Source organism: Neolamprologus brichardi, chromosome 15 (assembly GCF_056152115.1).
Source record: "Neolamprologus brichardi isolate AB-2024 chromosome 15, ASM5615211v1, whole genome shotgun sequence".
Classification (NCBI taxonomy): Eukaryota; Metazoa; Chordata; class Actinopteri; order Cichliformes; family Cichlidae; genus Neolamprologus; species Neolamprologus brichardi.
This window is the reverse complement of record NC_142118.1, coordinates 8,045,090-8,058,330: the sequence shown is the minus strand read 5'-3', so window position 1 is coordinate 8,058,330 and position 13,241 is coordinate 8,045,090. Positions and strand designations below refer to the sequence as shown.

At 39.1% G+C, this 13,241-nt stretch overlaps 1 protein-coding gene across 1 annotated transcript; it reads left to right on the top strand.

The window, feature by feature from the left end:
* Window positions 1-8,490: 8,490 nt before the first annotated feature.
* On the top strand, window positions 8,491-11,633 carry iyd (iodotyrosine deiodinase). The gene is made up of 5 exons (XM_006797199.3): window positions 8,491-8,760; window positions 10,222-10,428; window positions 10,537-10,696; window positions 10,838-10,994; window positions 11,109-11,633. Exons 1-5 carry the CDS (start codon window positions 8,562-8,564, stop codon window positions 11,289-11,291), a joined length of 906 nt encoding a protein of 301 aa, XP_006797262.2. The 5' UTR covers window positions 8,491-8,561; the 3' UTR covers window positions 11,292-11,633.
* Window positions 11,634-13,241: the final 1,608 nt, after the last annotated feature.

Sequence of the window (13,241 nt, the reverse complement as noted above, 5' to 3'; positions counted from 1 at the left end):
GTGCCCACGTTATAACCAGTCTTGTCATTTAAAGTACATTTGTAGAACTGTTATGTCGTATTTGTTACCATTTCTGCTGCCCCCTTTGCTCGATCTCTAATTAAAAACGCATTTTTATTGTAAATGAGACGTTTTAGCTGGATTAATAAAGTATATAGTTCCTTTCTGGCTCCGAATGACTCGATATCATTCACGAGAGACGTTTTTGACCTACATTTTTAGATTATAGGCCAACAAGTCAATTATAACTGTATTAATTTTCACTTTTTGGTACAACATAACTAGCTAATTTGAAGTGTATTTTTTGCTGTTTTACATGTTTGCTGAACTGCTTCATGGGGTAAAAACCTTTTGATTAATTAGACGCTGACTCTATTGTTCAAATCAAATCTACTGTATGTTTTCCATTTTTTCCATTCCAAGTTTGAAAATAAAAGCATTCAACAGTGTGAATGTCAAAATGCATCGTGTAAGTGTAGAAATATTTCTGTTGTGAGAAAACAGGATAAAATGACTGTGTTTGGGGCTTGATGATGAATCTGATCTAAAATGAACTTGTGAATGTCAGAAGAAGATACAAGCTTGAGTGTAATACTCTGGTAAAACTTCATAATGGGGGTAATTAGACCCAACATCTTGGATGTTATCTACACTCAGAATATCTTTTAGTATGTTCTTTGGGAACGTGGTTTGGTCTTGGAATAAGTAGTCTATCATAGATATCAATGACACGCTGTTGATGTAACACTCTCTGTACCTGCAGTTTGCTTTTTCCAAAAATGTAACAAACAAAACAAGGACACACATATTGATGGCTGATGTCAACTCCACTGTGTAAGGTTCTTCCACATGTTCCACAAAAACAAATAAATAAATTAGGCGACGGAAAAGATCTACTTACTTTTTCTGTTCTCCAGCCTCAGTAACTTTCACACAGTAACATTTGCTGTAATATTTACACCTCTGATGAAATCTCACAAGTGTTAGCTTGATTTTGATACCACGATTGTTTACACGGAGTTTGTAATTGCAGAGAAATACTTTATTTATTTTGGGCACGTCATTTTCGAGCAGGAAGCTTAAAATGGGGGCTTAACAGGTTAATTAGGCCTCTGATATTTATTTGTGCTAATTTATAGTTAAGTTAATGGAAGAAAAATGAAAACTTAGTCTACTGTTAGCATATTTATTTGAAAGGGCATTGTGTTACTTTGTTTACATAGTAGGATATAGATCACAGTTCTTCATCAGTGCAGCATTTTCTGTAAACTCAGTAAAGGTCTGTTACTGAACTGAATCGCAGTAACCACCAGAGGGAGCAGCATGTGTAGATTTGAAATGTCAAATTTCCAAATGTTGCTCTATGGGAGACACTACTGATATTGTGAATGATTTAAAGACATGGTGTAAACAGAATAAATTCCAGTGATGGCAGAATCATGGAAATGACAAAATGAAGCAATATTTTAATTAGTTAAACAAATTAGTGGACAACAAACTGGACTGGTCATGCAACACAGAGCACCTGTATAAAAAAGCCCAAAGCCAACTGTACTTCCTCAGGAGGCTGAGGTCTTTTAACATCTGCAGGAAGCTCCTGAGTATGTTTTACCAGTCAGTGGTTGCTGGAGTACTTTTCTATGCTGTGGTGTGCTGGGGGAGCAGCACAGTAAAGAAGGACTCATCCAGGCTGGAGAAACTGATCAGGAAGGCTGGCTCTGTGGTCGGATTGAGGCTGGACACTCTGGTGACAGTGGCAGAGAAAAGGGACACTAAAAAAACTGCTGGACATTATGGACAATGCTGGGCATCCTCTGCACACGGCCATAAACAACCAGAAGAGTCTGTTCAGTGACAGGTTGCTTCTTCCAAAGACAAGAACCAACAGACTTAAAAACTCCTTTGTCCCACATCAGACTGTTTAACTCCTCTCTGGAGGGGAAACAGGAGGACAAAGTAGAAGGGAACAACTAAGCTGTAGTGCCTCTTCACTTCACTGTGCAATACTTTTTGTTAATAGTCAACGGTACAATAGACCTCAATACTTGAAATGTGCAATTCACTTGTATTTTTATTTTTATTCCTATTTATTCTATTTATCCCCTTTGTATATTTTATTTATATATGTCTCTGTATTTATATATGTGTGTGTGTGTGTGTGTATATATATAATATTCTGCTCACGCTCTGTAACTTCTGTCGGTGCTGTGCTTTTGGAAACCGAATTTCCCAGAGGAACCCACCCGAGGGATTAATAAAGTTTTATCTTATCTTATCTTATCTTATCTTATCTTATCTTATCTTATCTAAAATATTATACTTCTGTTTCTAGGGATACAGTACTGTTGCAGATCATAAAGCATAGACAGACAAAATGAGAGCATTTTGATTTTTTTTAAGGGGGATGGAGGTTAACATAGATATTTAGCCTCAATGTTAAAATATATTCCCCACAAATCAAAGTCCAACATTTTTTTTTTATTTAGTTCTAATCTGGAAACAAAAAACAGGAGTAAAAATAATAATCTATTACTTCTAAAACAGCAACAGTCATAATATTCATCAGTGCATATGGTATTTTTACAACTGCAAGCACTGCTGGAAATGTTGCCTCCCACACTCAGGTACGCTCATGTCCACATCACTATCCAGCAACATTTGTCACCAAAAAATGGACACAGCTGGAGAGAGAGACAAAAACAGCTGCTAAACATTTTCCCCCCTTTTTTCCTAGAATTCTATGATTTCTTCCAATATCATGCTCACATTCCCACTGCTAACCCGTTTAGTAATTATATGCTTTGTTCTATTGTCATCATGTAACGTATTATGATAAAGTCAGGCACAGGTTGTTTGCAGAAGTGGTTAACAAATCATTAGAAGGTGCTAAACAAAGTGATGGTAATTTATATGAGAATGCTTTTACAGATATATGCTGATTAATGAATGCTCTCTCAAACATTAATTGATTATCTGCCATTACTACCTCCTGCCATGCAGATGAAAAACAAAACACTTCCTGTGTGAGGTGCTGGGGCATGCCCAGAGGTTCTATCTACGGATAGAAACATGGCTTCTCAAGTACAGATTTACTATCCCTGCAGTACACTGTGTAAATAACTGTCTTTTTTGTACCTGTTTTTCATTTACAGCACAGAGGCAGATCTGACCGGGAGGAAGCTGTGTGCAGTGGTTGTGTGACTGGAGGAGCTATTGGCTTTTGCGGTATGTAACTTACTTTATTAACTAATAGTTTGCATTACAGCAAATTTATGCATTTTGTCCACGTGTTTATTTTTCTGTTTTGCAGCTGGTCTGAAGGCTGGTGTTCTGGGATGTGGAGGCTTTGCTGCATTCTCTGCTGCAATTAAATATTACTTGCGGCGAAGCTCTATGGAGTTGCTCGATGGACAAAGACATAAATATTACACATGTGGGCCAGAGAAAGAAGACTCGCGCTGTGAGCTTGCTAACCCTGATGTTTCCCTGCACTTCAAGGATTGCTGTAAAAGCAGAATTGAAGTGTACTGTTCAAACACAGGTATTTTAAGTGGCACCACAGTGGGTTAAAAAAAAACCCCAAACAAACAAAAAGAAGACATGTCTCTGTTTTTCCTGTGACTTTTGTCGTGGAAAATTTAACAATAACCTGCAACACACCCACTGAGCTTGCTTTGAAGTGGGTTTAATAAACACATTGCAATGTGGAGAGAGCATCCCAGTGAAACACCAGGACCATCTCTGAATTGTGGCCACCGCCCTTACATACAGAGACACAGACAAAGAACATTCCACAAACTCACATGTTGGCCCCTCTCACAGGGGGCTATACCTTCTCCCTCACAGAGAGAATTATGACCTTGTTTTCTGCTCGGCCGTCACCTAAAGATTTACATCCCTGATAAGCAGAAGGAGTCCCACTATCTGTTTAACGTCTCCCATTACAATGGCCTCACTGTGTTAACTTTCCACATGCATGTAAACTAGTGACAGGAGTGCTCTTACTATAGTAAAGTGAGAAAGTGATATTACTATAACTAATGTAATATGATTAAATATGTGATTAATATGTGAGAAAAGAAATCTGCCACCACACTTTCATATTGTGGACAGTTGGAGCAAGAAATGCCAATTTCTCATGGCGAATCTTCAAAGACAGAGCAGAGTGGGTCTGCTTCAGTGGCGTACTATCAGGTGACGAAAGCTGAACTTGTGTGAACTTTACTCTGGGTCTGTAAAAACTCAGATAAGCACTCTTCTGCCTGTAAAACATTGGTTTGATGTGTAAGTAACTAATCCACACCAGGATTATTTATAATAAAAGCACAAATTGTAGATTTACTACTTTTCCTTGATTATTAAAGGACTACAACACCCAAACTAGCTGTCACGGTCCCCGTGTCTCTCTGGTTGGCTCACGCTGGCTACAGGTGTTGTTGTTGTTCGTTTTTGTTTTCTTTGTCTCTCCTCCTCCTCTCTGCCTGGGTGGAGCTCGTTACGGGCCTCGCTCTTGGCCCACGCACCTGTGTGATTGTGTCCACCTGCTGTTGATCTGGCTGAGTTCCCCAGCTGCTATTTAAGGCAGTGGCACAGAGCAACTCGCCGCTGGAACATTGAACCGCCTGAGTTCGTGCTCTCGGCATTATCAAAAGAATCCCCTGTATGTATTTTGCTGTGGAACTAACGTTAAATTCTGTCCCTCTTCTGGACCAAATCACGGGACCTGCCCGGGTGTGGCAGCGTGTGTGGAGTTTTGGAGCGAGTGCATGTGTGCGGAGGAGCTGTGGCGGTGACTGTGTGGAAGAGGAAGCGTGTGTGTGGATCCCCCCCCCCCCCCCCCTCTCTCCCTGGAGCCCTGGCCCCTCCCAACTCACTGTACATATAGCCCTGAGGTGATCCCTGTTGTAAATAAATCTCCTTTTGTTTTCAAAGAAAGAACTGTCTGCGCGTGAGTCCGTCCAGTAGCCATGACACTAGCCATTACCCATTCTTTAATTTTGTCTTTTTTTATTATAGCGAAAGTATTCTTCAGGAAAACTTCTCCAGGCTTCTTGAAGGACATTCAAAGCTCTTCTTTGGATGTTGGCTGCCTTTTGCTCCCTTCTCTGTCAAGATGATCTCACTATTCACTAATGTTGAGGTTCAGGCTGTGGGGAGGCCAATACACAATTGATAGCGTTCCATAACGTGTTTTTCTATCTGAAGATGGTGGTGTTGTAAATGCTATTTATTGTTTAATTACGTTAGCATAATGGTGATAGGAAGGCCCCAACCCTGCCTTCCTAATGTTTATTTTGTGTTTATTATTATTATGATCTTGTGTTCTAGTTCATTCTGATTATGTGTTTGGGTTTAAACGTTTTAGTTTTTAGGGTTTTGGTTCTGTCTGTTACCGTGTCTCTGAGTCCAGTCTGTGCTTGTCGTCGCGTCGTCCCTCATTCTACTCTGTGTGTTCTGTTTGCCGTTTTCCTGCCTGTTAGTTTATTTGCTTTCCCACTTTAATTCGTTTTCTGTTCAATCTGCAAGCTCCCAATAAAGCAGGGTGTTTTGACTTCACATTTGCCTCCATGAATCCTGCTCTTGGGTCCACCATTCCTGCCTGCCTTCACACAGCCATGACATTTTCTTCTTTTTTCTTCTGTTATCAATCTTCCATTCTTTGAGTCTCTGTTTCTTCCTTTTCTGCTTTGCAATTTTTCACTTTTTCCTTGTTGTTTGTTCCTGCTGCGTTTATTGGATGCAAGCTCCTCTGTAGAAAGAAACACAATGTAGGACACATGTAGCTTTGGAAGATGGGTGCAACACTGAGTGTCCAGCTCAGCTCAAAATTCAGTGTTTAAACGTTCTTCTAGCTCTCCCATCTTCTTCTTCATCCTCCTCCTCCCTTGGTCTGCTCCTTGAACCTCCTGGTACTGGGCTGGGGGGGCAATAACACAGGAGCATCCTGGCCATTGTCTCCATCATCATCAGTTTCACTGTCATCCGTGTCACTATCAGGACCACTTTCAGGGACACTTTCAGTGTCACTCTCAGATCCTTCATCTTCCCACCACATTTCCTCAATTATCAGATCTTCTGCTTGCTCAGCCGGGTTTAATTCAAAGTCTCCTGCTCCATTCTTGTCCCAGGTTCCTTCTATTTCCTGAGGTGGTTTTATTTTGATGCCTCCTACCGGAACATCAACCGCCTCCTCGTGTTGTGGCAGGTGATTAACAACTAGACCGCGCAACAGGTCGATTTGATCTTTCTCCTCTATCCATTTTTCTCGGATGAAAACAGTCTGCTACAATAGACTGGAGGAAACTGGTCGTCACAGCTGTCAGACTTTAGCTGACTGGTTTCAAACTTTTAAAATGTCCTTGAAAAAGGTTTGAAATCTCTTTAGCAAACTGTTTAAAAACACGGGGCAAATGTGGACTAATCGCTGCTGAGTGCTGTGATGAACAATGCAAACTTTTTACTTATATTTATGGGATTGCAGAGATCAAAGTCAAGATTTTTATTGGTTGTTCTGTGTTCTAACTCTTGTGTCACCGGTGACTTTGAAACTTTGAAACTGTTTGGTTTACGTTCACACCACTCCACGAGTATTGTGCATAAAGTTTCCTCAGGCTCATGATTTCTTTTTCCTTTCTGGCTGAATTAAAATAAATTAACTTAAGGAAACTAGGGTGAGTCTTTCATCAGTAATTAATCATTTAAAATACTTTACTGCCTAAAGTCATAGGTGTGAGTGCGAATGTTTCTGTCGCTCTGTGTTAACAAGCTGGCGACCTGACCAGGGTGTACCCCACCTCTCGTCTCATGGCATTATGCTGGGATTGGATTGAGCCCCCACAAATTAGATAAGTGGTAGAAAATTGATGTATGATATAATACATACCTGCCTGATCAACCGAAGTATAATATTGACCAAACTAGCAAACAGTTACCAGAGGATTGTGCAGTACATCTAATTTAAAGTAAATCAGTGAACTGTCTGTGAACCTTAGACTTAGATATGAACAGACTGAAATATCCACTGGAAGTGGAATATTAACCTAGTGGGACGGATTTAAATGTCCTTTTTGTTGGTCCCACACTCTTAGAAGGGATGTGTTAAAATTGACACATCATGTGTTAATTTAAATTTAAATTTTAACACATGTGCTGCATCAGCTCAGGGACAACACATGATGTGTCAGTTTTAACACAATTAATGTGTCTGCTCCTTTAACACATCTTCTGTGTTTAAAAAAAGTCAACACAAGGATGTGTTATTGTGACACAAAGATTTGTTAAAATGTGTACATTTCAATTTTTCTAAAAAAAAAATGAGAAAAATGGGTATATATTATACATTTATTGAATTCCATTTTTACTTAGCATATTATAAATTATAACAAACTGAATAAACAACAGTTGTCAGAATCTTTTCAATTAAAATGTTCTACATTCAATTTTAGCCAAAGCTTTATCACAATTTGTACTTGACAAAATCAAACAAAATTCATATCTGACTAACTTTCTAACTCTCTAGATCATTAAAATGTCATTAAAAAGGGCAATTATCATATATATATATATATATATATATATATATATATATATATATATATATATGTATGTTCTGATATAAGCATGTCCAGACAATACATGAATTACATTTTTTTAAAGGTAACAGTTGTCATCTTCAACAAATTGTCAACATTCAACAAATGTGCAGTTGCATGCAAACAGAAAAACATACATTTTGGCAAATATAGCATCCAGGTTATACAATTTTGTACTTTGGGTTTAAATACAGCTTATTAGCATCAAAGCTTGTCACTATATATAAAGGCCAAAAATGAAAAATTTTAGCCAATATAATCAGTTCATATTGTCTGACCTTCCCACTGCATAGGCATAAAAATGGTCCTAAAAAGCAGTGTATTTGATGAAGATCCTGTTGTTAGATTCTGAAAATAACACACAAAATGTGTTAAACTGCGCAACACATCAAGTGTGTTAAGCTTTTTACACATTTTTTCAATGTTTACACATTTTCTTGCACATGTTATGTTAGAATTCACACAAAAAGTGTTAATAGTGTAATAACACAACAACAACAGAAACAACATAATAATAGAAACAAAAACAAAGCAAACCATAACAAAAGGGAAGGACAGATATACAAATCAAGTTAGAGTTTCAGGCTGTTTTTATTCATTTATTTTATTTTTTTTACTTTATTATTTTTTTTATATTTTATTTTATTTTTGCTCACGGTGCACTATGTAAAACCGGTTAAAACCAATAAATAAATGTTTAAAAAAACAAACAAACACATTTTTTGTGTCATTTTTTAACACATCCTTTCTAAGAGTGCAGTGGATGACTTGGTGGTGGATCTGTGCGCTATTTCGTTTTATAGCTGACCCTGAAGCTAGTGGGCCATTTCTCAGTACGGCTGCTCTGACTCAGCCTACAACCCCCGCCCCGATAACTGTAGTAGTGTTTCACAATCAAGTCTGCGTTCCGCTGAGGTAAGCAACACAAAGGGCAGGTACCCGTGGCCTTTTCTCTGCACTCCAGCGAGCATGGCTCTCCTGTCCGTGTTCACGCCTGTTCTGGCGGTGGTTTTATGCCTGGTGATAGGCTTCGTGCTGGTGAAATCATGGGACACAGAGACCACTTCCACATCTCCAGGCAAAAGTAAAGGGATGACAAAAGGGGAGAAAAGACCGTGGGTGGACCAGGACTTACAGGACGATACAGAAATCACAGCAAAAGAAGACGGTGAGAGCTGAGCCTTGTAGTTCGCTGTAGGGCTGAACTTTTTTTTTTTTTTTGGTGTGGTTGGTTGGATGCATGCTTTAGAGCCAGTTGCATTATGTTCAAATGTAGGTCACAACTTTTAAAATGCAATGTAAACTGAACATTGAACACAATAAAGAATGTGGTTACCGGTTTAAAATGTTTCGGCAAAGGTTCTGCGTGGATTCAAAAAGAGTTTTTTTTTTTATTGGTTGTCTATTACATAACGTTCCTCTGTTGTTTTTCACATGAAACTCCACAACTTGGCAAGGCCAGTAACTGTATCCTCACATGCTCTTTAAACTGAAAAATGTATCATTTAAAGCAAAAATAACTCATTATGAATTTGATGCCAGCAACACATCTCAAAAAAAGAAAAAATACTTTGAGAGTGGAGAAACAAAAGACTGAAAAAGTAAGTTGTAATAAAAAGAAACAGCTGGAAGGACATTTTCCCATTGGCAATGGACCAGTAACACCATTGGGTTTAAAAAAGAGCATCTTAAAGCGACAGTGTTTCCCAAAAGTAAAAATGGGTGAACCAAAAACCCAAAAATAAGTGTCTGTAAATTGTTGAAAATTTCCACAAAATTGTTCCTCGAGTAAAATTGTGACAAATTTGTATAACTAAATTCGATATTCAGAGAATCCGGAGAAATCTCTGCGTGCAAGGGACATGGCTGAATATAAGTAATATAAGCCAGTGCATTAAAAGCAGGCATGATTGTGTCACGGAAATCCCTGAGAAGAATTGCAGAATCCGCTGTCTGTTCTCCGTACTTTCCACAAATGCAGGTTAAAGCTCTGTCATGCAAAGAATAAGCCAAATGTGAAAGTGATCCAGAAACACTGTCTTCTGGTGTAAAGAGGAAGGTGACCACCAGGGTTGTTATCGGCACTCAGTTCAAAAGCCTGCATCTCAGATGGTGTGGAAACACATCAGTGCCTGTGAAATTGGCAGCTTTCACATCTGGAAAGGCGACATTATTGCTGAAAGGTATATTCAGGTTTTAGAGATGTTCCAATTCAGATGGCGTCTTGCATATTTCAGCAAGAAAATGTTAAACTGCATACTGCATCCATTACAGCAGCACAAGTGTAGAAGACTCCCTGTGCTCATCTGGCCCACAGTTCCCACATGATGGAATACTGTTGTTAAAAGCAGACGGGATGCTACGCAGTGAAAAAAAGGAACCTGTCACAACTGTATTTGAGACATGCTGCTGTCATCAAAATTAAAATAACCCCGTATTTATCATGAAATACTAAGATATGTCAGCTTAAACATTTCGTATGCTTTGTGCTCTTGTGAATAAAATGTGGACTTGTGAAATTTCCAGATCATTGCAATTGATTGCGATGACTTTTTACAGTGTGTCCAAACTTTTTGGGATTGGAGTTGTATTTTATTGGTATGTCTTTCTGTCTTTCATCTTTTATAAGATGATGATGCTGATGAAGGTTGGGGGGACAGCACTGAAGAGGAGAACCTCACACAACTGCCTTATTCACCGCAGCGATACCCTGAGGAGACAATGCTGCAAAGGTCCAAGGAGTTTTACACTTTGATGAACCAACGGAGGTCTGTCCGATTCATCAGCCCGGAGCCTGTCCCACGGGAAGTCATCGATAATGTCATCCACACTGCAGGCATGAAATGTCATTAAAACATAATTCACTGGGATTCACCCTAGAATATTAGTCTGAGCTTCATTTTGAAGGATTTTTTTCTTCTCTTCTTGTTCTTCACGTGAGCAGGTACAGCACCTAGTGGCGCACACACAGAACCCTGGACGTTCATTGTGGTGTCAGATCCAGATATAAAGCATCAAATTAGACTGATAGTTGAAGAGGAGGAGGAGATGAACTACCGCCAGAGGATGGGGGAAAAATGGGTTCAGGATTTGGCCAAATTGAGGTAAACATGCATGCTCTTACTACAGCCAAGCAGAGATGTTAAAGAACAACCATGGATAACATTAAATTCACAACTAATTTTCAGTTATTATCTTCCAAAGTAAAAAAACACATTTTCTTTCTCTTTTCCCTCCTCTTGTAGGACAAATTGGATTAAGGAGTACTTGGATGTTGCTCCATATCTGATCCTCATCTTTAAACAGACCTACGGGATTCTCCCAAATGGCAAGAAGAAAACACACTACTACAACGAAATCAGCGTGTCCATATCCTGTGGGATCCTCCTGGCTGCATTACAGGTCATAATTCAAATCATTTGAACCACTTGGGAAAGCAGCTCTTCTCTCTCTCGCTCATAAAATCCAAAAATGTAGTGCACAAATCTCACTGTTTCTCTCCGTCTGCTTCATCAGAATGCGGGTCTTGTTACCGTCACATCTACGCCCCTCAACTGCGGCCCCAAACTCAGACTACTACTTAAACGCCCGGCGAACGAGAAGCTGCTGATGCTACTTCCTGTTGGTTATCCTGCCTCTGATGCTACTGTGCCTGACTTGAAACGCAAGCATCTGGATGATATTTTGGTGCACGTGTGAGAAAATGAGATGCAAAAAGCAGGCTGTTTTATTTTTCTTCATCAAATTCTTTGCCTGTAGCTGAGAAATCAACCAGGCAGATGCCTGATGAGACTTAGAAGTGCTTTCACAGTAGAGAGAAGCAGAGAGTGAGGCTTCTTTAGATCAGTCTTTAAGTGTTTAAGATAGACAACCAAGAGAGGATGGCATGAATCTTTCATAGCTTACTAATTGCTAACCTAGCTTTTGAAGGCAAAGTGTTGAACATTTGGTTGGCTTATTTGGGTTTAGCATATTTCTATCATGCAAATTTCAAATAAATAACCAGCAAAAATTCTTTGATTCCGTTCTATGAATGTTCCTCTGGTCTCTGATTTTCCAAACCACACACAAACAACTGAGGAAAGTTCATTTACAACAAGATTTGGATGAATGAAGAACAAGTGGTTGCTCGGTGGTTGCTCAGTTGAATGCTAACTGCAATAGCAGTGTTCAGTAAGCACCTGCATAGGGGAAGAAAAGAGAATGAACTATAAAATCAAATTAGTTCCCAGAACCTGATGCAAACTTGTTGCCTTAGAAAAAAATCGAAGTACAGCTTACTTAAGAAAACTAGGTTAGGGCTACTTATTCATTGTGAGTATAGTCCAGCCACGAGCCTTAGACTATTTTTGTGTGAGATCTTATCTAGAATCAACTTCTCCCAAATACTGCATACAATTAGAACACTGTCATTTATGTTGAGTGTTTGTAGTGTTCCTTACAAGGTGATTTCACAAGCCCTGATGAACAGGACAAAGGTCATTCAATCTCAAATTTCCATTATTTTGACAGCTGGGAGGAGTTTGTCACAAAGTCCAATTACTCACTGGAACTTTGGATAAGATGCCTATAAGAGCTTCCTGTTGCATCTTATCTGTGTTGCGAGAATTCTTCTCTGGAGTTCTGCTGTGAGTTTTTGTAACACAGAAAGATTAACAAGACAAGAGAGCACAGCAGGCTGATTTTTGATCGCAGTGTTTGGCCCTAAATGTTACTGTTGAACCTTTTGTCTGTGTTTTCCTTGCCAAAATCTCTTATTTTGAACTTGGTTTGGTCTTTTTGACACCGATCTCCATATCAAAAGCTGAGATTGTTTTATCAAGATGTTGCGCCAAGATAGCAAGATGTTTTCCTTTTCCTGCAATCTGGAACACACAGGTCGGTGATTTTTCTTCCTCCAGCCTCCACAGATCTCTCCAGGTATGTGTTGAAGAGTGCTGATGAGAGCAGGCATTAACTTCAACTGCAGAACAGAAACTGGCGAAAGAGAAAAAAAGGTTACAAAATCTCTGCACATCTGAGTGGGTAATAGGTGTGTTGGAGAAACTATAACACCCACACACTGTTCGATGTTCTGGGAATCCATCCTACCTGACAAACCATCCTACCCGTTGTTTCTGCGCATGCGCACAACACAAAATTAAGTGGCAAATCGTCCTACTTTTGTGAATATGAGCTAGAAGCATACTTGAACAGCTAAAATTAAGTGGCAAATCATCCTACCTTTGTGAATGTTACCTACAAGCATACTTTAACGGGTAAAATGCAGTGGCAAACCGTCCTGGCTTTATGAATATGAGCTACAAGCATTCTCTGATGGGCAAAGTTAAGTGGCAAATCATCATACCTACTTAGATTTGTGCTGGAATTACTCTGTGACAGCAGAAATGTGCATAAACTACTTACGGTAGGCCATTTTGCCAAAGTAGGATGGTTTGTCAGAACCGGCTTATCACTAATGTATTAGTTAACTCACAATTTTTTTTCTCCAACTGTCTCCCTATCGCTCTCTCTTTCTCTCTCTAACTTTCTCCAGTGTAATACAATTTTTTATTATTATTTTTTGGGAGGTAGTATGTTCCAATATCACTGATGCTTCTTGGAAGTCCTTTAAAAAAGAAAAAAAGATACGTTATTCATCATTTGTGA